This window comes from Onthophagus taurus, chromosome 1 (assembly GCF_036711975.1).
Source record: "Onthophagus taurus isolate NC chromosome 1, IU_Otau_3.0, whole genome shotgun sequence".
NCBI lineage: Eukaryota > Metazoa > Arthropoda > Insecta > Coleoptera > Scarabaeidae > Onthophagus > Onthophagus taurus.
Genome location: NC_091966.1, coordinates 14,676,968 through 14,703,894, shown reverse-complemented (window position 1 = coordinate 14,703,894; position 26,927 = coordinate 14,676,968). Strand labels below are relative to the sequence as shown.

At 30.9% G+C, this 26,927-nt stretch overlaps 1 protein-coding gene across 6 annotated transcripts; it reads right to left on the bottom strand.

Annotated features, from left to right (window-relative positions):
* Positions 1-25,964, bottom strand: LOC111413147 (uncharacterized). Of its 6 annotated transcripts, none has more exons than XM_071197390.1 (5): positions 25,881-25,964; positions 12,564-12,702; positions 7,265-7,432; positions 5,391-6,593; positions 1-1,210 (listed from the first exon to the last, which is right to left on the bottom strand). In XM_071197390.1, the coding sequence occupies exons 2-5, from the start codon at positions 12,612-12,614 to the stop codon at positions 824-826; spliced, it is 1,809 nt and encodes a 602-aa protein (XP_071053491.1). In that variant the 5' UTR covers positions 12,615-12,702; positions 25,881-25,964; the 3' UTR covers positions 1-823. The 6 variants fall into 6 exon arrangements, with proteins under 6 accessions (XP_071053491.1, XP_071053490.1, XP_022899794.1 ...); XM_071197389.1 differs by lacking the exon at positions 25,881-25,964 and adding an exon at positions 23,767-24,334; XM_023044026.2 differs by lacking the exon at positions 25,881-25,964 and adding an exon at positions 21,974-22,661.
* Between the last annotated feature and the right edge of the window lie 963 nt (positions 25,965-26,927).

Below are 26,927 nucleotides of genomic sequence, written 5' to 3'. Positions count from 1 at the left end.
TGTAATGGTAACGTTTATTTAAACATGATTATATTGTAACAACACTGGTCATAATATTTCATATTATTTAATTGCGTTTCAACAAGATTATTTTTAATTGAGATTGATACTTAAATTATTATTGCGTGTACTGATAAAATTGCGATTTATAGTCAAAGAATTTATAGTCTTTGGCATACTGTTCTATTGGAAGATATAAATTTCCCTGTTTGCAGTCTTATCTTATCAACATAGTGTAGTATTCAATTCCATCACATCACCCAAAAATATTTACATACATACAAGGGTAAATTAATTAATTAATTAATTATCAGTGCGTTAACATAAATATTATAAGAAATACTTGTTTTAAATATTAAGATATGTAGGGAATTAATCCTATACAGCAAAATGTAGATAAATGTATATATCAAAAAGTAGAAAATTAATTGGTATACATAGCGTCTAAAATTAAAATTTTACATTCATTTTATTAAGTTAATAAACATGCATAGATATTATAGAAGCTTAGTGATTGTTTATCGTGATTGGAACAATATTAATTACCATAATAATTATCACAAATCTTCTCAGTTCTATATTAAATACTATAATACAATGTGCATAATATTTTATATAACAAGTTATTTTTAATTACTTCTTTGGTAAATATATTCCCGTTTGATACGATGAATCAAAATTAATAATAATTTATCACACAAAACGAGTGCGTGTTAATTACTTGATGTGCTTAAAACCAAATTTATTTACCTGATCTTTACAAAGCACTGGAATGGCATATAATACTGCATAACTTTGGCATAAACTTTGATGACGTTGTAGGCTATTTAGGGACGGACCATTGGGATTTAATTTTTGGGGCAGATACATTCGCAACAAATTGACCAACAATATTTCCACGTGGTTTATAATTTGCAACAACGTAGGTATACCCTTTATCATTTTTAGCCATATCAATTCCGAATTCAGTGGTACCACGCCATACAACTTGAGTAAAGTGTAACGTACCAAAATTAATTTTTTCCGCTCCAAAAGTGTACTCTTCTACTTCATCATACCATTTTCTAATAACATCTCTAGCAGATGGTTCGTGACTAAAATCTGATGAGTACATCGAAAATATATTTTCGCCGTATTTGTTATTGCGACGATGGGACATTTGTTTTAATCTTGCACATTCAGTCGCCCAAGATTTTGCCTGATCACATAACTAAAACAAAAATTTTTTGTTAATAAAATTACTATAGAGGTGTCTTAGTAGAATGTTGTTGAGTATAGCCACAAGAGTTTTTTATCTGAAGTTAGTAATATTTTAATCTGATGTGATATACATATAGTGATATTAAGATGGAGAAACTATGATTTCATCTACCTAGTTAAGGCAAGGTCGCTTGTGGCCGAGCTGCTACAATTATAGAATATTATATTAACTTAAAATATTAGGATCATTCGAGTTGACTACAAAATTAATTGGTAGGGGAATTAGTGTAATAATAGAGAAGGTGCTGAATCCTCAATTGATACTGAACACATTCCTACAACTACATACTGGGGTAACAGTATCTTTTTAAATAAAAACAGTTTCTTCCTTTTACGATCGAATCACGGCGTCTTACAGTAAACCTGTAGACACAAATATAAAAACAGCATATTTTGCAGGCACATTTTGTTATGTATGCGGCTGTTGCATAATTTTTTGTTAATAACAACATTCGTCTATCAATCTTCAAAAGCTTATTTTAAAATTCTAAATGGTGGCCAGAACAAAAACTGGCCAAATAACTAACCGCAATTTTTCCCTAATGTAGCCAGAATGGCGACTGTGTTTACATAACTCCCAGCAAATTTCAAACATATTCTGTTGCTTAATGGCAATGTTTATGAATCGATGTCAAGTGGAAGCACGTAACGAAAGAAAGATGATATCAAGTTTCTATACTTTCTCAACCGTGAAACTCTGAAAACATTGCTAATGATCCAATCATCAGAATAGAAAAGATCATTTTTGGTCAACTGTATCTCAAGGTTGGCATAACGAATTTGAAAAAGCTTGACACATAGCTTCTTTTTTCTTTGCTCTAACTTAATAATAATAATAATGCTGGATTGAGCGAAGACACAGATAGAGAAAAACAACGAAACATCAATCAGTTAACAATTATATAATTCAAGCTCAATGGTTGCAAGAGCAGAAAACAGCAAAAGTGCCACTGATTTTACTTGCAACCTATAAAATCAGCAAACACAACAAAAACAAAATTGAGAATTACAAAAATCATTAGCATTACAAAAAGGAAGATGAGTGATGACGCCGCGCGGATATCTTTCATGGCAGTTAGACAAAACTTCCTTGTCATCATAGAAGCTCTGATCTATAAAGCTCTGGGTATTACAATACCGTTAGTTTATCGAAATCTTGATTACATTATACATATATCATGGTAGACTACTTCTTGTACATCAACGGAGTACCCCTAGAAGGTTTGAAAGTGCTTTCGAATAATATCAGGGGAATGTTCGATAACGACATAGCAGTAAAAGACTCGTGAAACATAAGTAAGGTATCATATCGAAATAGAGATGGCAAATCACGCAATAATAAAAGTAAAAGCACATGAAACAAATACAGCCGTTGCTGAATCGATGTCCACCCAAAATTTTTGGCAGTTTTAAAAAATGAAATAACGTTACCATCATGCATAAAAGTGAGTGTAGGCGTTGACTTTTGCAAGTTAAGGCTAAGTTATCAGATTGAATAACTTGTATTTTAGCAACATTTACCTTCAGGTTATTATACTTAGACCACTTTAGAACCTTTAGAACCACAGCATCTTGAAATGTGACATAAAATGTTATCAGTAACATATTCCCCAAAAATTGCACTGAGAAACATCACATTTGATTTCTAGAAATAGAAGATCAGGTAAATGATAATGCGGATTGATTCTTCGCACATACAGTAAGCGTTTAGAATGGTAGGATCAAAAACAGAAGTTTGAATAAGAAACAAACACATCATCAGATAGCGTTGTCAACATAAGAGATAATGGTCTATCTTAATAAGGTCATCATATATAACGTTGGATAAGTGCTGGCGTTATGCTATGATTGATAACTTGTTCAAATGAAGTTCTTCAAGGTACACTAGAATTAGATAATGTTAATGCCAGTTAATCTGCAGTTTATCAAAGAAGAGTATATTGTTATCAATACGTATAAGATTGCAATCAGATTTCATGAGCTGCAAGGGGATATGGTGTTAAACATCAACACAGATCAATTAGAAAATTGAAATTCAAGCAATTGACCATGGTACTAACGCTGACCTCGCTGTTAAAATTTTTAATTTTCTTTGTTGTACGAAATGCCAGGAAATTAAAGTAACTTATGTGTTTTATTTCAAATATTTCATTATAAACTTCAATTACACTTTCGACAGGTTGCAGATGTATGTGGCGCATGCGAGAAAATAGCCATAAAACTTAACTTTCTCAATGAAAACGCAAAACACGTTTAGCTGCAAAACTATGAGTATACAAAACGATGGCGTTTTACAAACAAATGAATGAGTTTAAAACTATGTTTATTGAGACGATGTTGCATGTACTTGTTCCAACTATATACAGAATCTGCCTTTCCTGTATAATTCCTCTACAGGAAGTTTTTTTACCTACGGCAACTAAGGATGTATGTATGACATGAAGAAAACGACATCGGAGTTTCATTTATATCATGAAAGTATGAGACATAAAGTACCAAACAAAGTTTCCTGAATGATGCAATACAATGATTACAAATAATATATCAATAACAGCAAAATGGTTGTATTTATTTTCTAATGGTACTAGACGACAATGCGGGAATAATACTGTTATCCGATACTTAATGACGCTGGAATATTTTCGACGATTTGACAAAGATATGACCCAGTAAGGAGTCATTTCTCCCCTGCAATTTTATTATAATTTTGGTGTTAAGAAACACTTGAAACAACAAACTGTGTGTGTATACACACTCACAGAGTATGTATAAAAGTTGGAGACGAGGTTCAAACTTCATTTTACAAATGTAATTCACGAAGAAATTTTTTCAATTGATATCAAAAACTGCTTTAAGAAAATGCATACAACAAAAGTTCTATCTACTGAATATTCTTAAAGAAGTAACAGAATAGTTCAATATATCAAAATACTACATGTTTGAGAGCATCAAGCACAATAAGGCAATAGCAAAGTGAAAATATACCATTCCTTAAATAAAGCGCACTTGATAGGCATGAAGTGTCCGATTAACACAAAAAAGTGGAGGACATAATATATTCTGAGAGATAATATACCGTCTATGAAGAGATTGGTGAGTGACTTCTAAAGGACGGTGAAGAAATTGATTAAAAGGCATTACTTCAAATCTTATGAATGTTGTACATAAGTGCATTGGAATGAAATCCAGATCCCAGTAAACAAATTTGCGTTTCAGAAACATTTCTGATACATATTATTGAAACATGAAATGTTTCTTCCATATATTTCTGAAACATAGTTGAAACGTGTCTGAAACTGCTAATGTCCGGCCCTTTTTATGTTTCATTGAAATGTTTCTATTGAAACGTTTTTGCAACATACAGGTGACCATTACGGTACATTTCTGAAATGTAAATACGTTTACGAATCTACGAAAATGTCTCCTAGAGATATTCAGCTTTATTTTTTTTCTTTCCATCGTATCTCACATCACACGAACGTAGAACTATATAACTATATAATTTCATATGATTGCAGGAGAAAAACAGCCAAATTTAGCGGGAATCGCGATCAAACCTTATAGGTTAACAGGAAAACATAAAATTCTTTACATATGCCTATTTCTTTAAATAGTGTTCACTGGCCGTATTTTCATTAATTAAATCTAGTGGTGATATATAAAAAAACTTATACAAAACTTGCGCCATTCTAAACCAATACTCGAACGATTAGAACTGAGAACAACAAAACACACTAGAACAAGACGTGACAAGATGCTGACCGCGTCACCGCGATCCAGACATGTTTCAGACACATTTGTAAAGAAATGTACGTCAAAATTGAAATGTTTCACAGATGTTTCTTGTTTACTGGGGTATAACCATCAAACCACTTTAAATAAATTTCATTTAGCCATAACACTGTTCTGTCTTCAACGATGATTTTATCCGTTACAGCATCTTACAATGGTTATAGAAAACGAAAGTAAAAATGAATTTTCTAACAGCAATAAGAATAGAGAGTGAAAGCAACCGGATATAAATTAAAAAAATATACTAAAGTAATCGTAGGAGTGATCGTAATTCTCTTGAAGAGTTGCTTGACCAAATATTAAAATTATGGCAGCAATGTGATTTAAAATACACCTACCTCTTTATTCAATTTTAATGGCGGTACTCCATGTTTTCTTCTAAATTCATTATGAATTTTTAAAGCATCAAGTTGGAACTGAGAAAATTCACTACTTATCTCCGAAAGAGGTGAACCATCCAACAATGAATTGGCAGCGGCATGATCGCCATTTTCCTGCTTTAATTGATTTTGAGTTTCGTCGATGACATCCGGAACGTTCTTAACGTATTCTCCAACAAAATTACCCGCTGGATTATAGTTTGCAACAACATAAATATAACCTTGTCTACTTTTAGCCCAACCAACTCCTAAAAGTTTGCTGTTTTTCCAAATAACTTGAGTAAAATGACCAGTTTTTAAACTGGTTGGTTCTTTTCCAAACGGATGATCTTTTTTTTCTTCGTACCAAGTATCAACTGGAGTATGTCCAGTTATTTTGAAATTGGGATCACTGGAGTACATACAATAAATATTTTCCCCGTAGGGTGAGTTTTTACGATGTTCCAACACATTACGTGCAGCCAAATCTTCCGCCCATTTTTGAGCTTGTTTGCAAAGGTTTTCGTCCAGCAATAAACCTTCGACACCGTGTTTGGCTCTGTAATCATTGTGCGCTATTAAAAAATCATTTTGGAAATCACCTTTAACGATATCATTAATTTTTTTAGACTCAGATTCTTTTGGTGTAGGCTGTACTTCGTTGTGTTCTGAATTTACGACAAGATTTGATAAACTTTGTTCTAATGACGTCGAGTCATCGGAATGTGTAGTTATAGGAAATACGTTGTTTGAAAACTCTCCGACTACATTTCCAGGAGGATAATAATTGCAAACGACTATAACTCTGCCATTTTGCTTCGCCATACCAATACCTAAATGTTTCGAGTCTTTCCAAACTACTTGAGTAAAATGACCGGATGATAAATCAAACGGTTCTTCACCAAATATAAACATTTTACTTTCTTTGTACCAGTTATCAACTGGTTCATTACCAGGAACGATAAAATTGACATTAGTAGATTGAACGCAATAAATATTTTCGCCGTATTTAGTTCCAGGGCTATGTTCTAAAACACCCCTTTTCATCAGTTCATCTGCCCACGATTGACTAGATTTACACATTTCCGCGTTTAATTTTAATGGTTCAGCATCGTGCTTTTCTCTGTATTGATTGTGGGCTTTAAGACACTCTTCGTTGAAATCCATTATTGGTTTTCTTTTCTAAAAATAAAAAAAATCATTATTATGATAATTAATATCTGTCGAGAATCTACTGCGCCCATCATACTATAAAACCAATGTAATGTTAAACACATGATTAATTTGAGTGTTCAAATATTTGTAGTTTTATAACAAAAAATTATTTGTACTCAGAAAATTGAGTATGTCAATGATAGTATTAAACAGTACTTCGCGCATAATGATTTTTGCAACTGAGAATTTGGAATGTTATGAAGAAATAATAATTTCGATTTGAATTATTTTTGATTAATGACAAATAAATATCATCGACAGTTGTAGATTAATAATTAATTATATTAAATTAAAATGAATACTATTTAATTATTTTAAATAAACTATTAAAACGGACTGAATCATTTCCGTTAAGATAAATGTTATCGCTACTTTTTTACGAAATAGAAAAAAATATAGGCATATTTCGAATACACTTCATTGTACTCGTGCTAAATAATAGATCGTTAAGCTTATTTTGATAAACCCACTCACGCTTAATAGGCTTTGCTAATTGAGAACAACGGTATCGCCTACAACGCGCCTTTAAACAACAATAAACATATCAATTTCAGAAATTGTAAATTGTTACATCGTCTTTAAACGTCTAATCCATTTAATTTAATTAAATTGAAGCAAATAAATATAGAATAACAAACCCTTGGTGTTATCGTTTTTTGAGGTTTCTTCTTTTTAGAAACAATAGAGATAATAAGGTCTTCAGTAGATTTTTGTTCGTCCCTTTTCTCGGTGGTTACTTTGTATTCAGTTTTGGGTCCTCTGAATGTTTCTATTGTTTCTCTTGTAATAGTTTCCAATTTAGGCTGCTGTTTAAAAATAAAAAAAAAATGATTTAAATTTAAGGAGTAGATACGGAAAAAATACATAGAAAGTTATTTTGCATAGCTTAATTTTGTTGTTATTAAAGTCGGCGATATGGAAGAGCGAATTTGGTGACATTGTAAGATCTTCGGACCGTGAATTTAAGGCTACGCTTGCTAATGTTACGTCAATTAGGTATGGAGATTATTTTTTGGTGAGAACTGGGTCGCATTAAGCGAATTAAAACGTTACTAATCATCAAATAAATAAAAATAATTTCATTTTATAAATTGATCTATCGAGTTTTTTGGAGAGAACAAGCTTATGTACTTAAAGACTTGAAATAACTTATTGAAAATGTTATTAACATTATCAGTGCATTGAGTAAATCAAATGCTTACACTTAAATAAGTTCTTTATTAAAAAAAGAAATCTAAAGTGTACTTTAACTTCACTTTAACTATAATTAATAAAATAATTGAAAATTAATTTGATAGATTTTATTTATTTTTTTGTAATATGAGACAAATAAATAACAATGATTCATAAATAACAATGTTATGATTTTTTGAAAATTATCCATTTCCTTACTCGTTTCAAGGTAAACTAAAAAAAGGTCATCATATCAATTAATTTGACAATTTATAATTTTTTTTCATTTTGCTCATCATTTTTTAAATATACATTTTAAATTTTATATATTATTTGAATTGTTTCATAGTTTTCATCATCATTAAATATCTCCTAGATTTGTGTATAATGATGTGTAATCTGCACATAAAGAAATCATTTAATTTTCTTGTATATGAAATTTTCATGCCATCTAAAAGGTGTTATTTATTACTTTCCTTGTGTACTTTTTAGAAAGCGGAGATTAACCCCGAGATTCAAACTTTAATATGTTATATAACTCATTCCTTTATTATCAAAATTAAAGTCAAGAAGAAGTTGTATTATATGAAAATGTGGAATTTTCAATTTTAATTTTTCTGAATAAAAAGTAACCGATTAATACATACCATATTGAAGAGTATACTTTAAACTTCAATTTGATATATAACTGTTTTCTTTACTATTGCAATTAAAGTCCGATTATTACCGATTAGTATAAGAGTATATTTGATTTCTTCATTCTCATAAATAAAGTCTCCACGATTTTTTAAAGTTTTGATATTTCCCATTATAAGGAGATACTATAAGTTGGGTTAGATGTAATTGTATGATTTTCAGTTTTAATTTTTGAGGAATAAATAATAGGAATGTTGCCAATTTTTACACACCAACTCAAGAGTATATTTTAAGTTTTCATTTGATGTATAAGCTTAGATGTATGCTAGTTGACCGAGATTCAACCTGCAATTTAGTGTGCCTCTTACAGTTAGCCACGAAATCACACTATTGGTTAGGCTATCAGCCTTGTTTATCATTTACAAATTATTGTTTTCGACGTTTTAAACAGTCGCAGTATCTAACTTACCAAAGAAGAACGCAACAACAAGAATGCTTACAAACATTGTCGCAATGAGAAAGGCAATGGGAGCTGAAGCCAATTAGCACGGCAACATAACGAGTTTTCCAATAGAGGCAGGTCTATGTTGAAATAGAATAACAAAATATATGTTTTAACGAAATTCTTTTTTATTTGAAAGACCCATGCCTTTATGTATGGAATATGACATCATTCAATGACAGCCGCGGGTTCGATTGTTCAATGACTGAGTCTTAATGTAACTCTATTACATGGACCTGCTACTTCGAAAAACCCCACAATATCGTTCATGCAGAATATTCATTGTGACATTAGCTCTGTGGTACGCAACGTCGTCTTACTGGAACCACATGTCGTCTACGTCTATATCGTTTATTTCGGGCCAAAAGAAATTTGTTATCATGGATCTGTAGCGCTCTCCGTTGACGGTGATAGCCTCTTTAGCGTAGTTATTTAAAAAGTATGGACCGTTGATGGCGCAAAATCAGCACCAAACAGTCACTTTTTGTGGATGCATTGTCACCTGGTGAACCTTGCATGGATTGGCAAAAATCCAATTTGCAAAAATGCGCCTCATCGCTAAAGATGATTTTTTGGCTAAAATTGGAATTTTCTTCCAAACGCTCTCAAGCCCACTCAGCGGAGAAGTGGCGTTGTCTATTAAGTGTATTAACTTTAAGCTCCTAGGTCACATATCTTGTACACGCCCAAGCGCAAGTTCCAACGCAAAATTCGCCAAGTTGAAGTCGGTGAGGAACCGACTGCCTCGGATTCTTCTGCACACTTTTACGGACATTGGTGATGTTCTCGCTAGATTTGGCATTCCTTTAACATTGCCTGATTGATTGAATTTGGTCACCAAACGTTGGAGAATCGACTTTAAAGGGCAACTGCGCCTGGCATAAATTGGGCTAACGAACACTCATTTTGATAATAAAGGTTTACTATTAGGATGTACTGCTCAATCGTATAACTTGCTATGATGATTGGGCATCAGTGACTGAATAATAAACAACAAACTTGACAGAGGCCGCCAAAACAATTTGGCTACCACAGATTGTAAACTTCGACCCGTCACTATTGGAAAACCCTTTACATGCGAGCTACAGCTTAATTGTGATAATTTGAAAGGAATTTTCTATTTGGACTTGATATGATGGTCCAAATGGCAGAATTTGTTCTACATATTATATAAGTTTTGTTTGAAGAATATTCAAATATAATAGTGATAATGAGCGATAAAGTCTTCCAACGTCGGATGTATCCTTGTGCTATGGTTAGACTTATTGGTGTAATTGGAGTATACTGAGAAAACGAGAGATAAACATAAAGAAAGTTACTAATACAACTACTTAAATAGTGATGAATATGTTTCGATATTTTATGGTGCAAAAGATTGTCAGACTTTCAATAAGCTAAGATCCTCTTTTTCTTTAAAACTGCATAAGCCGGCAATATTTTTGGGTTCTCCTTACAAGCTATAAGATGTTGCAACCCATCACTCCTTTTCTTCCATATAATATGAAACGTAATCTATGCGTCACGATTTTATTTTACAAAGTGCTGAAATTTATAACATCAGTTGTAATTTAAGATTATCACGAGATTTTAGAATTAAGACTGATAGTTACTCCAACATAGTTAATAGGCGTTTTCGGACGTGAATGGATACGTACAAAATCCCTGCACGCGGGATTTCTATATTTATCGGTATTTTAGAGGAAGAATGTCTATGAACAGTTGTCACATATGTCACAACGGATTAAATAATTATTGCTTTCCGTGGAAAATGTACTTTCAGAATGTGTTTTTCTATACAAATTGTTTAAAATGATATGTTGATATTTATGTGACGAGTAGCTTCTATAAAAACTGTATCTAGTTCCACTTAGATTGTAGCTCCAGTAATTATAGCCATGCTAGAGAAAATCAATTAAAGCGGTTGAGAGTTACTCAGAGTAAACTTTTGCGTAACTTTTTGGGCACCATGAATTCTATGCTAATTACAGATCTCAATATTGAGCTTTTAGAATCGTTTCTCTATATACGAAGATAAATATTAATATTTTTAGTATGTGCACGTTTTTGGAGATGCAAATTTCTGCTACCATTTATTGTTATATATAGATTTCTTCCCTCAATCTGAAAAATCTGTTGATTATTTTCCATCTATACAAATTGTACTACCACATTTTAGCAAAGACAGCAGTTTAATCATTTATAATGATATTTCTAAGTTATCTTAGAGTTACGACGATGATTTTCTTGTGTAATATGTAGACATCGTCAGTTTAAATTCGATTTTCTATATCACATAGAATTTAATAGTCTTAAAGTACACTTTATCTATTGCTTGAAACAAAGAGTCAATATTGTTTTACTACGTAGTGTTAGCTTTATGGTAGAGATATCATTATGTCAAACATCACCTTTGCATACTAGATATATATAGTATTTTTGATTCGTAGGTTTATCAGGGTATCTCGTGCAGATTTGTATGAGTTGATGTTCTAGCTAAAGACAGGGTGGAAATGTAATTGATGTGGGACTTTCCACTGAATGTTGTTTCACTATGCAAGAGCTACAATACTCATTCAGATATTTTATAGGCACCCAACTGTTTTAATTGGACAATGCTACGTGGTAATGGCTGTGCCAAGTAGATTTTTGGTTAGTTTCGCCAGGCTTAAATTGCGACATGGTCATTTTTGAACCCACACCAGTATATTTCCATCTCAATGTTATTAATCGTCGATGTTATAATATGGCATCACCATGCCACTCGATCTGGGAAGTGTGTTCAATAGCAATTATTACGTCATTTATATAATTTTTAGTTATAGATGGGCAGTAATCAAATAATGTAAAATGAAAGGTATTGACAGTTTAATTAATTCAACAGAGAATGGCAACCCCCAGCAACCACATCCCACTGATATTCGATTTCCAATATTGGTTCACAATAATTAAATTGTAATGGTTGTTTGTTACATCCAAATTATGGTTGGCGAATCATTATAAAAATGTACAATTCAGAATAAAATTAATTATAATAATTAAGAAATGAGTTAAACACAAATTATAAAAGTGTGTAATATTTTTTGTTCAAAGTATAGATACACCAGTATTTATGCATAAATAAATATATAAAAAACTTACAAACTTGAATTTTAACTCTAATAAATGATATTCACTTCAATGTTCACTGATAAACGGTTATTTGAGAATAAACTCTATATCTTAATTGGCTCTGATTTTAAATGGCAGATTTTATCTTTTCTTTTTTAATTTTTAGCTATCTAAAATCTGATAAGATGTATAAATTAGCAAACTATAAAATCTTAGAATTGTGTGTTATCGTGTAAATATTAGAATAATAAAATTCATATTATAAAAATAAAAAACATTATTAACATTAACATAAATAAACTAGATACCCAGAAATTAAAATCAAAAACTTCCATAACAGTTTTGATTTGAAATTGGAAGTTATATAAGTACAATGCACTTAAAAAAATTATTATATCTTTATATTTTTTGATAAGGCACAAACCTGATTTTTCCGAGAATATAAATCTGTTAAATCTAAATCTAATCCTATTTCAAACCATTTCAACGAAATATTAAAATAATGTTTAAACACATACCTCTCCTTTTTTCATTGAAGCGAAAGTCCTTTGATCGGTTTTTCGGACCATAACAATCCTGCTGGAGCCATCATGACCATGAACGGTTTTTCGAAATCGATTTAGGTCCGTAAGGTTCGTAGGGAAAATGTATCGCTTCCTGTTGAAAGACGGCATATTATTCACCAGAATAATACAAGATTCCATTAAAAATTAATTTTAAGAAAATGTTAAATAATCGCGATCTGTTTTATTACTAAATATTTCAATGATCCATACAGGATATTAAATTTTATCCTGTCGCAGGCAAACATCGCTCGCCAACTGAGGCATAATAAACTCGGTGTCAAGTTGCTTTCCTTTCCTTCGTTACGTTTTGTCGCCCAAGTGTAACCGATTTCAACAAACAACCAAGTTACAATTCGATCTACAATATCTGTATCATTTAATTTTTTTTTCAATTAATTTTCTTTAATTTATATTCTCATTAAACTTTGAAATTAATCGGAAAATTAACTTTTTAATCATTAAGATTTCGATTAATCTAGAAGATGTATATAGTAGGGTATAATAATTTCTTTCTTAATGGAAACATGGTTTAACAGGAAAAAAAATCGAAAGTAATCGGTCTTTATCAAATGATGTGCGATGTAGAAAGTGGTGCTCATCGAGGAGAAAACAAATAAACTTTGCGGATTCTTAAAAAGAAATTTAATTGCGTTGACAGAGAGGAGTCAACCACAGAGCGAGTAATTATTAAAAAACGATGATTATAAAGCGTAACGAACGTCTTTAGCCTTGATGTGATGCTGTGTTAAGTTTTGTATTTCGCATTGCACATTTAAAAACCTTGGCATTGTTAGATCTTGTTACTTATAAACATTCTAAACATTCTAATATTTTTTGCTAAATAAAATATTAATAGATAAGAGAATAGGTTTCATTTTAAAATTTAATTATTGGTTGTTTTGATTCAATTTCAAAACGTATCAACGAACATAATAGATTTATTAACTTCATCGCGGTGGGATTTTTTCCTCAGCAATTTGTGGACGTTACAAAGCAATTCCGATGTTATCGCTCGAACACCGACCTGTAATCACTCTCGGCAAACAATAGGAAATTGCTCCGTCCGTTTGTCTATGGGATACCACCTTTTAGTGTATTTGCATAAACAGAGTAATAAAGATTCCTATTTATAAACAAATAATCTTACGTAATAATGATGATCAAATTTATTAAAAAAAACAAATTTAAATATATATTTTAGTTTTAATTAATTCATTGGGAATGTTTAACTAACTCTATCTAAAACTTCTGGAAAGGTTTAAAAGGGAATATAAAAGCAGCTCGTTTATTTCATGATAACATCTGATTAAAAGCTCGGTTTCGAGCTTCCTTTGCACGCGATAGTGAAATACCCGCATGAATTCTTCATGTAACCTTGACCAAGGTAATTGATTGTTTTGTTATGGTGTAGTGTGTGGTGTATTAGGTCATTTGGCCAATAGAGTACTCGGGGATTTCTTCACGATTCAATTTTAATCATTTTTGTGTTGAAATAATTAAATTAAATGTTCTCACACATACAAACAATATGAATAAAAGCAAATTTCAGAAAATTATATCTGAAATGAAAACAAACACGAACATAGTGACCACGTGTAACAAATTTAACTGTTTTTGTATGACCATGAACACGATTTCTTTGGGTTTTGTATACCAGGTAAATTTTATTTTCTCTTAATATTTTATTTTTTTTTATATGAGATAACACAAAAGCCAAACAATTTCCTCAAAACACATTTTGATCCTATAATATTTGATAGTAGTTATATTAAATAGAAAAAATCTACTTGTGTGCTTGTACTTTACAAAATATTTCGTATAGAAAAGAATTTTTTCCGTTGTATGACCAAGATCACCTACCAAGTGAGTATCAACCACTTGAAATCGATAATTATCAGGATCGATATTAAAAAATACATTATCTATCCATGTCGACAAATTACAAGTGATCCTTAAACGTTATGTCACTATGGAGTTCAAGAAACCGACGGAGTTACACTCTCATACTTCAAATTGTTCTTACTTATACCGTCCGGACATTAAGTTGATACCCGATAAAGTAGGTTGTTTGTGTAGTTATTGATGCATTGTACGTTGATACTATTTCTATTTCTATTATCACAATTTCTACCACGATTTTATGTATATCTTTTTCGACCAAAAAGTATGTTTTGTTGCCTTTGCGTTTCAATGCAAGTAACCGTGAAGTGATTATCAAAAACATTGTATTTAGTACTATTAATATAACAAACTTTAAATCTTCATATAAATATAAAACTTTAATTATTATCACAAAAAATAATAATCATAAAAAACGCTGTAATAGTTATTTATATTACAAGTGGGCTTACTGTAATAATGCTGTAGCCCACGTGTGATATACAGCATTTTATCTACGACTGCTAAAAATTACTAAAAAATCAATTTCTTTAAAAAAGTCTATTTGACATTTATAAAAATAGTTTGAAATGATTGTTGACAATTTTGAATTGTCAGTTTCAACAACATGTTTACTCATCTGGAATAAGTGTTTTGAAATGTAAAAACATAACAATTAATGTTTATAATAAATAGTATTGTTTCTCTGTAAGTAGATAGCACTTTCTCTTTTGTATTGTTGCTCGTTTCAATAAATTAAGTCTGTTCTGATTGGGCTAAAAATGCGTTACGTAATGAAACCAGTGCGGTAATGAACTTCATTACGTAACTCAAATCACCTCAAATGAGTGCGGTAATGATGACTTATCCAAGTAGTCGTAGATAAAAAATATTTCCGTATTCTAGAAAGATGAATGATTACCCTACTAAGCACTTTCTGCATGTACATTCTTAGACTAGGAGCAAATTCTAGTTACTCTATTAGCTGAGCAATAAATGACACTGGTTCTGTAATTGTGAACAGGAAATCACTTGAAAGGAAGGCTTTTTGGCAGTTGTCTCTTATTTTAGAAGATAGTTTCAACTAAGAATGTTATGTTCTGTAAAAACTTTGTTACCAATGAAGAACTCGTGAAAAATTGTCTTGAGTCCAATGAATTGTTTGAGGAGTAACATTTTGCCACTGCCAGTAAATAGTTCAAGGAACTTCAAAAAGACAGACTCATCCAAAGAAACTAATGCTGGTCTCCTTTTGTCTTTTTCAAAGTAAGTAAACAATAAGTATGTATTACAATATATTCACTTTTTGCATCAGATGTCAACCAAAAGTTTATGCCAAATTTATCTGGCATGTATTGGGTGAAATTACATTTAGCTTTAGATGGGAACAGCTGTTAATTGTGATATTTGTAGCTGAGTTATCAAAAGTTACCCTCGCTTATTTGTGTTATTTAAACATAACTATCTTAGTAGTTCCATCAAGCAATTTGGGCTCATAGATATCGAAAGAAAATGAAGAACTCCATTTCTTATTTCATAAATTCCGTACACATTATAATGTATTCCATAATATGGATTGTCAACTACTAAATGAAACGCTGTGCTTATCTTACCCTGTATAATATTTTTTTAGCTTTCCAGTAGGGCCAGATACATCTTTGAAAATAGTATATGAAGATATGTTTCATTTTTTCCAAACTATCAATTTCATTATTCTCCTGTTCATTATTTTCTTCACCGTCGTCTTCAGAATCTAACAGCAACCTCATTTTCTTTCGTTTTCTACTTCCATTCAAACTATTTTTCTCTTCTTCTTCAGTGTTTCAGAAGTATTTTATACAGGGTGATTCAAAAAACCGCTGACAGACTTCTAGGGCAGGTAATACATCAAAAATTAAGATGAAAAGTCTTAATATACATGGGGTCGCAAATGTCTCCTTAACGAGATATAGCGGGCCAAAGTTTCTTTAAAATTAAACATTATTTGCAATAAAAACTGCAAATTTTGTCAAACGAGTAGTATTTTCGTGTAAAGTGATCAATTATCTATCAATTGGTCTCTTACAAAAGTTTGATTAAAGCAACAGTTTTTGATTGAATTAACAAATTTTTTACAAACGTGTTTTTCTTAAAAACTATTGCTTTCATCAAAGTTTTGTAAGAGACCAATTGATAGATAATTGATCACTTTACACACGTAGAGAGCAATGGCGTAGACAATATTTTTGAAAAAGTGCTTTTTATTGCAGATAATGTTTAATTTTAAAGAAACTTTGATGCGCTATATCTCGCCAGTGAGGCATTTGCGACCCCATGTATATTATGTTATCTACTCTAGAAGTCTGTCAGCGGTTTTTTGAATCACCCTGTATATTCATCCGACTGATCTTCTCTTTCAGCTTGAGAGCCTTCATAAATTTGAGAGTGTCCGTCTTAACAAATGTATGATTCATTACGCTGTTCAATCACTTCGTCACCACTGTCATAATCCTCTTCAGTTCTGGATTTTTCGGAGAATTGGGATTCTCCCCGTATAGTTTCACCAACACTGTTTTTATATCATTCCTCATTTTCGGGGTTAAGACATTAATGGACGGAAGGAAAAATAATTGTTATATTCATCAGAACTTATTATATGATGGATACAACATTTATTTTTGAGCAACGACTTGTTGTCTTCTAACAGTTCATCAGTGTTATAAACACTCATAGCCTTCACTCCGCAGTGGATATGCTGTAAGTTAGTTTTTTTTCTGTACGGTTTGTTTATTACATCCACGGCCCCCACTCTTGGTAGTGTTTTGTGGAACTGGTGTAGGACCATATTTATCAATTATGATTCTTTTCGTATATCTCGTATTGTCAACTTTATTATAATACCCTTCTAATTGTTTAATGGTATAAAGATGCTAGGCTTCATCTAACACGTGAATTATTCCATGCTTTTTATAGATATCGTAATAAGATTTAGGGTCTGTGATAAACAGTTTTTTTGCAAATCTTTTTGAACTTCGCCAAATATCCTATCTGCTGGAAAATAACTGTGACCTCTAACAGGAAAGGTTAAAATAATCTTCAGGGCCATGCAGAACATCGTGTGTGTACCACGAATGACTTCTTGTTTTGGTCTCCACACCCGACAGCAAAAAGACGCAGGACTTCTACTCCAGACATGTTTGCAGAGGTTAAATACGACAGACGAGATAATCTAATTTTGAGAATTCGTTAAGAATTCGTTGGTATTCCGCTTTAAGTGCAGCACGATCAGCAGATTTTTCATTTTACAGGCGATTTTTAACGAGTTCGCAGGTGCTGCAGATATCAGAAGCCGGGAGGAAAATCCTGTATTAAACTTAAATCAACTGTATTAATTATAAAAAATTCGCCAAAGCATGGATTTACTAGACTTCATATTCTCCGGTGCTGTATTATTGTACATTGTCCATCATTTTTTTATATTAAGTTCATCTGACAAGTACACTCTCTATATTTTTTTCTGTTGTAATGCGATACCTCAGTCGGCAAATCGCCAAGAAATTTCCTTATACTGTCCTTTTTCTCTATACTCTTGCCACTTTTTTCTATCACATCATTTGTTCTCTCGAAGCACAAGACCCTCAAATATTACGAGTGTATGTATGTTAAATCGATGCATACTAATAATTGAACCAGCCAAGAAGCACGGTTTACACACTGATACTGGATGTTTAGAAGCTCTCACATGAAAATTACAGAAAGCTTATTACGTTAGTACGAGATTCTGCTCTCGTTCTTCGTCTTTTTTATATAATAAATATATAGATGAAATAATAAATACCACAATTTCTGCATTTACATTTATTTATTTATATAAAAAAAGCAGAAACTTTAAATGCGTCAATTGTACGCAGACTATCATTATTTGACTTTTTGATTAAATATTAAATAATTCATTTCAATTATCATTTTTTTTACTGAACATGAATTAGTTTCACTGCAATGTAAACAATTCTATCTAGAACTTTCTTTTAAACAATTTGACACGATTCTTAATCTTTTTAGAACAGACCTCACATCAATTTTCATTGGTTTCGGTTTCAATCAATTTCAGATAATACCATAAAGATTTAGAATCAAGATAGTTACAACAATTGATGGTCTTATTTAAAGAAATAGTTAAGTCTAATTATGAAAAATAATATTTGCACTTTATATACGATTTCAAATTTTTAGATACTGACATAGACATACCTGATTTTTCTTTAACTCTTAAGTTCAACCAAAATATCTAAAAACATTAAAACTAAAAAACAAAAATATTTCAATTTAGCATTTCTACACACACGCAATGATGGTTACCTCAAGAGAAATGAATTTTAACCTGTTACTTTAATCGACTCATTATTTAAGTTTTATAGTGTAATTATTTAATTATCATATAATGTAATATTTAATTATTCATTATTTAATGAAATAGTTATTAAGTGTTAATCTAATTTTTATCGTTTATAACATATAATTTAAAAGTAATGTTAAAATATTACTAATAATTAATTAGGATTATCATTAAGGAAGAATAGATGATGAGAATAACGCTAGTGAATTTGAAAAGTTTTGCAAATGAAAAAATTCATTACCATTATAATATACCAAATGTCACTTTCTTTTATTTCTTTCTATTTTGCTCTGTATCTAGGAGAATTTAGTATTTGAACCTTACCACTCTTTTCTTGTTTTATATGTTATACATAAACAATAAAATGATAACAGTTACAATGACAATTTTGCCTTTCTTATCACCACCGACAAATCCTTCTAATTAAATTGACAAACATATAAACTGATAGAGAATGTTAACTATAACGTACTTTGACAAAACTGTAAGCGTATGCCGAAAAGATACGATAATAATTTCTGCGTGATCAAGTATCCAGTATAACGTAACTAAGCTACAAGCATATTGAGAATGTTTGCAATAAATAAAGCTTCAATCACTTTTATGGACGTTAACAAATGCGAGAAAAATTTTTTCCGAGATCTCTTGAATAATATAATTCCGAATAGATACACCAAATAGCAAATAATTTCATTATAAACATTGATATCAACCATTTTATCTGAAACACATACATTTTAAACAGAACAATACATTTCGATTACCGCACAAGAAGTCTCTTTTCTCACTGATCCATCCATACAATAAAAGGTTATTTCTTTAGTCATAACTGCGATTAAAATACTTATTCCTTCTCTTTTGACGATCTATTCATTTTTCAACTACCTATTATATAAATTTGTAATCACAAGTCTTTTAACAACTCTATCGTTGTTACATATCAGACACAATAAGTGACAAATTTCCTTGCCATCAATCTCAACCTTATTCCTAAATGAATTTCTCTAATAATCACCATCATGGCCTTAGTTGAAGTTGATCGCAGTACACCCAAGACTATCACACATTTTTAAACTGCATCTATTCAGCTTTTCCATCTAGTTAAAGATAACGATAGCAATGTCCATAGCCCTCTCATATGGATGTCTACTCCAAAGTACTTTATATTTATATATTTATAATATAATGTAAATATATAATATAAAATATTATATATTTATTATTATTCATTCAAATTAGTGAAATTACTCAAAGTTTTCTTATCAAGTAAAATTATAATTTTACATTTAGACTGAGATAATGTTTGCGGTCGTGAAGTCAAACAGTTCTTAATCTTCGTCAATCACTCCTTCACTCCTTGAACCTTATACAATATGGTTTGTATTCACTTAAACTTGCAGGTATTAACCGATACCTACGTTCAGAGGGGAAGAGAATGTGAACGTCATGAGGAAAACCTTCACAGAGCTGGAGAGAGCAGGCCTGAAGATTAACGGAAGCAAGATAAAGGTGCTCATACAATCGAGAATAGAAAGAGAAGGCAAAATCTAACGTTTGGAAGTTGGAATTTTGAAGTTGTAAATGAGTTTGTGTATCTTGGCACCACTACACCCAATATCCTGGACGAAATGAGGGAAATACGCAGAAGAATCACCAGCGCATATAAGACGTAGTCCCTTTTCAAGTCTGGAAACGTCCATAAAAATACAAATATACAGCTTTATACGACCATTACAAGACCAGCTCTATGTTATGGGAGTGAAGTTTGGACGCTGTCACAAAAGATCGAATCAAACCTTTATGCTTTCGACAGAAAGATTTTGCGTAGAATGTACGGTCCGGTCAAAGAAGACGAACAATGGAGAATACGATACAACAATGAGCTATACAATCTCTTTAAGGAAGCTAGCGTTTCAACGTATATAATACTGCAAAGACTCAAATGAGCGGGATATATCATATAGAAAGAATGGACGTTTCAAGAGTGTATCTGAAGGAACTTGAAGGCAGACAACCAGTGGGAAGACTAGGTGATCGCTGGCAGGATAAAGTGGAAACAGCTGCACGAACCATACTACAAGTGCATACTTGGAAAGCGATAGCGAAGGACCAAGGTCCGAATTGGACTGTAGTGCCATTGGATGAATGGAAATGTTAATTGAATTTGCTTTTAAACGGTTTTTATTTTATACTGATGTCTAAATTCGATATTAAGAAGCTGTGATTTAGATCACATTGTCATCAACTCAACCTCAATCGTTACGGGGTTGAATAAATAAAAAATGGTTAAAAATACGTTGGTATTGGTGCCATAAAAATTAAGAAAGTTGAGTATTTGTTTCAAGTACGATATCGCATATATAAACACGTTTCAAAAAATATTTCTATTATTATTATTGAGGCGATGGTGATAAGAACCGGATGTCGTACACTCTAAAAAACACGAGCTACTGGAACAATGAGTGAAAAGATAATGAGAAAATGTTCGAGATGTTAAATGTTTTAAGAAAAATAAAGAAAGTTATGGCTGGTATGATGACTCTAAAAATCACCTTGCACTAATAAAGATTGTTTCAGTGATCATCATTCCTAACATTTTTAACTAAAATGATTTTTTTTCTTAATGTTACACGACGTCTTCTCATGTTACAAGCAAAACACTTAGTTTATCAATAAACAAAATCTCTACAATTTAAAATGAAAATTGTTAATCATATATGTATGTGACAAAAATAAATAGACTAACAGAAATTTGCTAACTGATTTCATTATTTTAATTTTATCATATCTTATTTTGTGTTAACCATTCAACAAATGATTTTATAAAAAAATGTTTAAAAAAATTTTATCGGTAATCTATGATTGAAGATTAAATTAATTAATACCTAGAATTTCGCGTTTTATCGAAAACGAAAAATACTACAGTAAATCAATGTACACGACATAAAACAGGTCATGTAAACATAAAAGCCGGTAACCTAAACGAGTTCACGTTGTCCGCATAAACACCCCCAAAATAATTTCATCCCATCCAAATATCACATAATTACAGACTCCCTTTAAAGCTACAAAAACGAAAAGAAAAAAATTCTTTTCTATTTTTTTTTACCTCGGACTTTTGTGAGGAGTTGCAGTGGCGGTTGTGGTCGTCATCTTTCCAAATGTTGATATCGATCGGGTTCTTGCACATGCACTCTGACGATGCCCGCCTTCAGCACTTCTCAGGTTCCGATAATTCACTGAATGCAAGGGGGTTTGTCGTTACGTCCCTGCTTTAAACCCCCTTCACTTTTAGATTTACACATGCGCGGCACGCGACAAAACCGATCAACGAAAATTTATGTGCATCCAAATTTTACTATTTCTAGTATTCTATTATTTCATAGAATCAAGAATAAATTAAATTTTTAATTCAGCAAGTCGTGCTGTGAACGCGATCTTTCTGCGCTGCAAGATCGTGTTGATTGTCGATTGAATTATAACCAACCTGCGTTTGTAATGTTTTGAAATGGTGTGGGAATCGGAACCAATTTACTGGTTCTGACGGTTGTTATTTTGTTGATGGAGGTGTGATTTGTTTAGTATTAAAAAGTTTTAAGCGCGTTTTTGAGATAAAAATGTTTAAATATTTATATAGTGATAAAATGAATTGAGATGATTTTATAATAATTGTTCTAATTCATTTTTCGACACTAATATTTTTATTAAGAAATATTCCCAAATTTCAAATATACCCCAAAAGGTAAATAGTAATTAAAACGAATTACCGACAAACGTTATTATAGAAATGTTAATACTTTCACACGAAATGCACGATCATTGACGAGGTTGCCATAAACTGACTGTGATATTTACCGCATAATCAACTTCCATTATAATGAAAGCGGATTGTTATCATTATCTGTTGACCTTCCTGCATAATACCGTCTCTTTTTAAATACAATGTGGCTTGACCTATTGTGCTCAATTTGCATATTGTAATGTGTTCATCTTTTATAAAAATCACATACAAACATTTTTTAAATAACTAAGATGATATAAATATCCCTTACAATTTTCTTTTATATTCTAGTTATGTTTATAACTTATTAATTGTACCAAAACTAAAAAATAATACAGTAAAACCTCGATATAACGGACTAATACGGGGAAGGGAGTCTTCAGACGCACTGCTAAACCCGAATGTTTCTAGTTCTAGATTTAGTGTTAGTTCTAGTTTTAGTTCAATACAAAATATACGACAATCTACTGCTGAATAACTAACACTAGCATTAGAATTAACACTAGATATAGAACTAGAAGCATTCCGGTTTACCCATCTTAAGAGATGTACGGCTAAACCCGAATGTTTGTAGTTCTAGATTTAGTGTTAATTCTACTTTTAGTTCAATTAAAACATACAACAATAATATTATAACAGTATTATAACAAAATTTTTATCCGTTATATCGAGATTTTACTGTATTTGGATTAATTTCAAATTTAAAAACTGCAATTTTCGATATAATAAAATTAGCAAATAATAATTTTATTTCTATTAAATTTTCAAAACCGCAACGATTATAATTTCTAACACGGACGATAAATTAAACTTCCGTCACTTGCAATTGACCCGATTTCGTATTGTTTATATGGTTTTCTGGCACGGAAAGTCCAAAACTTTGCAGTAAAGAAAAGTTACACGGCTATAATCATTGATTATGTTCATGTGCGTGACCTGCCACAACAAAACTCACCTTTTATTTCCTTGATTCCCATTATGATTTATTCGATTCACGATACTACGTGCACATTTCTATATTTATACCTCGATATTTTTAAATATCACGCAATGTATTATAAAGAAACAAAGTATTTATTGTTGATAAATACTAATAAACGATTAAATAAAAAAATACATACCTAAATTAATTCTGGGTGCTGATTGAACACAACCACTTGAAACTCTAATGGAAGTTTTCAACTCCTTCTTGGAGGTTTTAAAGTCGACTATTAAATATTTATTGTATGGTTAGAATGCGTATGGTATGAAGTACTAACTATTTAAACAATGCCTTCATATATCGATCGAAAACAAACTCCTTTTTTTTCGTGCTCCTTATCTTCGTTAACTTTAAACACTTCAAGTGTAACTGTTGTTAATAAAAATGCGGTCATCCTATATATAAGAAATGAACAATATGTACCAAATAACAAGCCCATAAATGTGACGAAACAATAAAGAATAATAACTGGTTCATAATTTCATGGTTATCCTTGGACTCATCCTTTTGTAATCAGATAAACCATCGACTTTATCACAATTTTATTGTATTACACTGTTTGTGTAAGTGAATTTTTAAGTGAATCATTTGGTGTTTCTTAAAAAAGGTGATTAATGCCAATAACATTCCATTAACTTTTTTACTATTTTGTTTGCCAATTTCTCACACTTATCGATTTTATTACGTACGTTGCCGATTAGAACTGAGTGAAACCATTCTTGACACACACAACTTGTACTATATGAACAACTATGATGAGTTTGAACTTTATGCTGACCTCTCTAATTTATCATAACTCATTATATCATTGACTCCCCCGTATTTTATTATCCATAGATGGATAAGTTGAATTCGTGTAAAAATATTTTTGTTTTTATTACATTCTTATATAAATTGTTAATTTATGTTGTATCCATTTTTTTAGTTTAAGGTCAACTACAATAGCGTTAACTAACCTTAATTGTTAGGAAGTTACATCGAAGTTTATAAGTGGCTAATGGGAAAATAGCTGAACCACCGGATAAAATGGTTAAATGCATTATCAACTAATAAAATAAACGATACTACATCGATTCTAATAACATCGTTTAACACGATATTTATTCTTTATATCGATCTTTTGTCCTAAAAATGAAGGAATTTGGAAGTGATTTGGAGTTTTTTTTATTAGTTCATTAGGTTTTATAATGAGTAATTAACTTCAGGTTCAGTTAATTTAATGTTAATACGATGCTATGAATGAGATAGCAAGAATCGATATCAACATGTATACTACTGTATACTAAAATAAGTATAAAGGCAAAATACTAAATAGGCTAAGTTAAACGATGAGAGCAAAATTGTTTCTACAACAGTACCTAATTCTTTCAACATTTCTTCCTATAGCATAATCCAAATTGAAAGCTCACTGCAATGTAAACATATAATAAATTTATCATTTTATTTTAAAAAATACTTAAAAAATGAAGCAGAAATGATAGTATTCAACAGTACTATTTGGAATGCTATGAACAAAATAATTTCAATTTGATTTGTTTATGGTTAATGAGAAATATCATCGATTAAAAATAATATTATTAAGTTTCATCATTTGAATCAATTATGAAAATGAATTAATCGTTTCCGTTAAGACAAAAATTATCGCAACGTTTTTACAAAATATCATACTATTAAAAATATCATACTAAATATCATCAAATATCATACTAAATAATAGATCGTTAAGATTATTTTGCTTAACCCACTCATAAAGGATTTTTGCAAATTGAATAACATTATTAAATACAACGCTTCTTTATGTAAAAATAAACGTATCAGTTTGAGAAGTGTTTGATAGTTATGATTTTTTAGAAAATAATCTACAACATCTTTGTTGACCTATTTTCTTAAAAGAAAAGCTATTACAGTTAAAATGTATATTATATTTTCGTTCAGGTTTAATTTTGAACTTACCATGTAATAAGTAGATGAAAATTGTAATGTTTATATAAATATAAATGACTAGATTGCTTGATAATGCAACCCAACCCTATCCACCATTTTATAAAACGTTTCTGGTAAATATTACAACCACATCATCAATGCTAAATAAAATCTGTATCTTGGTATTGAATTCAATTCAAAATAATCTTGTTTATGAAAATTTAGAAATACAAGTCATAAGAAAACATGAAAAAATGTTTTAATAGATGGATTATTTGTTAGTTTAAAAACCATAAAAATATTAATAAGAAAATATAAAAAGTCACAAACCTGAAATCTAATTCTGGAATTGATATTCACTTAAATGGTTACTAAAAATTATTTGAAAAAAAATGTTCACACTCTGACTTGAGTATCACACCCTGAATGTTCAGAAATGACTTTGATTCTAAAACACATTTTACCTCTATTTTAATAGTTATATCTAACCTCTGATAAGATGAATAGTGAATATGTATAATCTACTTAATCTAATATTGTACTATGGATTAGTATTTCTATCACGTACAACACACAATTTAAAAAATAACTTTATTCTACCACATTTTAATGTTGTTCTTGGATTATTTATTTATCAATTTGTTTTTTACTATTTTTAAAATTTTTATAACAAATACTCCCCCTTCCGTTGCAAATACGCAAAATACTCAGAAAATTATTGTATCTTAACATTTACAAATAAAAAATCGATTTTGTACTGAAAATATAAAGCTCATTTTTAGTTTAAGTAAAAATTCATTTTGTACCATACAAATTCTTTTAGAACCATCAGGACCATGAACTCTTTTCAACGGCGATTTAGGCCTGCAAGATTTTAGGTAAAGTATATCTTCTTTCTACTCTTATAAGAATATCGCTTGTTGTCTACTCTTGATCGTCGTGTCTTCCCTCCCATCTTCCATCTATCACCACGATTTAGTTTCAACCTCTCCATTATTTCAAGAGTTGCTCTGTTCACCCATCCTTACTTTTCACATGATTTCCATTACATCGCGTTTCGTCTAGGTAGAAGATTTTCCATTGTATAAGTCTTGGCTTTCTATAAAGCCAGCTGCGTATTTGTTGTTGACCATCTTAAAGTCGATCTATAAAAATGAATACACAAATTATGCTGAAGACAACGGTTAATTTACACAACATGTATCTGAAAACGACACATAGTATGGATCCGGTACATAACGTGTTGAAGATTTAAATCAAAAAAGCTATTATTGAAACTACTAATGACAAATGCACAGGAGATGTTGGAATAACAATCGAAATTTTAAAAATTGTTCCGTAGAAACTGGTAAAAGGATTCCAAAACAGTGAAAAAGA

Excerpts from the sequence above, each read along its gene's own strand:
- LOC111413147 (XM_023044026.2), bottom strand. The coding sequence starts at position 22,017 with ATGACGACCACAACCGCCACTGCAACTCCTCACAAAAGTCCGAG. Across the intron at positions 12,703-21,973 it reads ACTCCTCACAAAAGTCCGAG|GAAGCGATACATTTTCCCTA; the intron begins GTAAAAAAAAAT and ends GTCTTTCAACAG. Across the intron at positions 7,433-12,563 it reads CTTCAATGAAAAAAGGAGAG|CAGCCTAAATTGGAAACTAT; the intron begins GTATGTGTTTAA and ends ATTTTTAAACAG.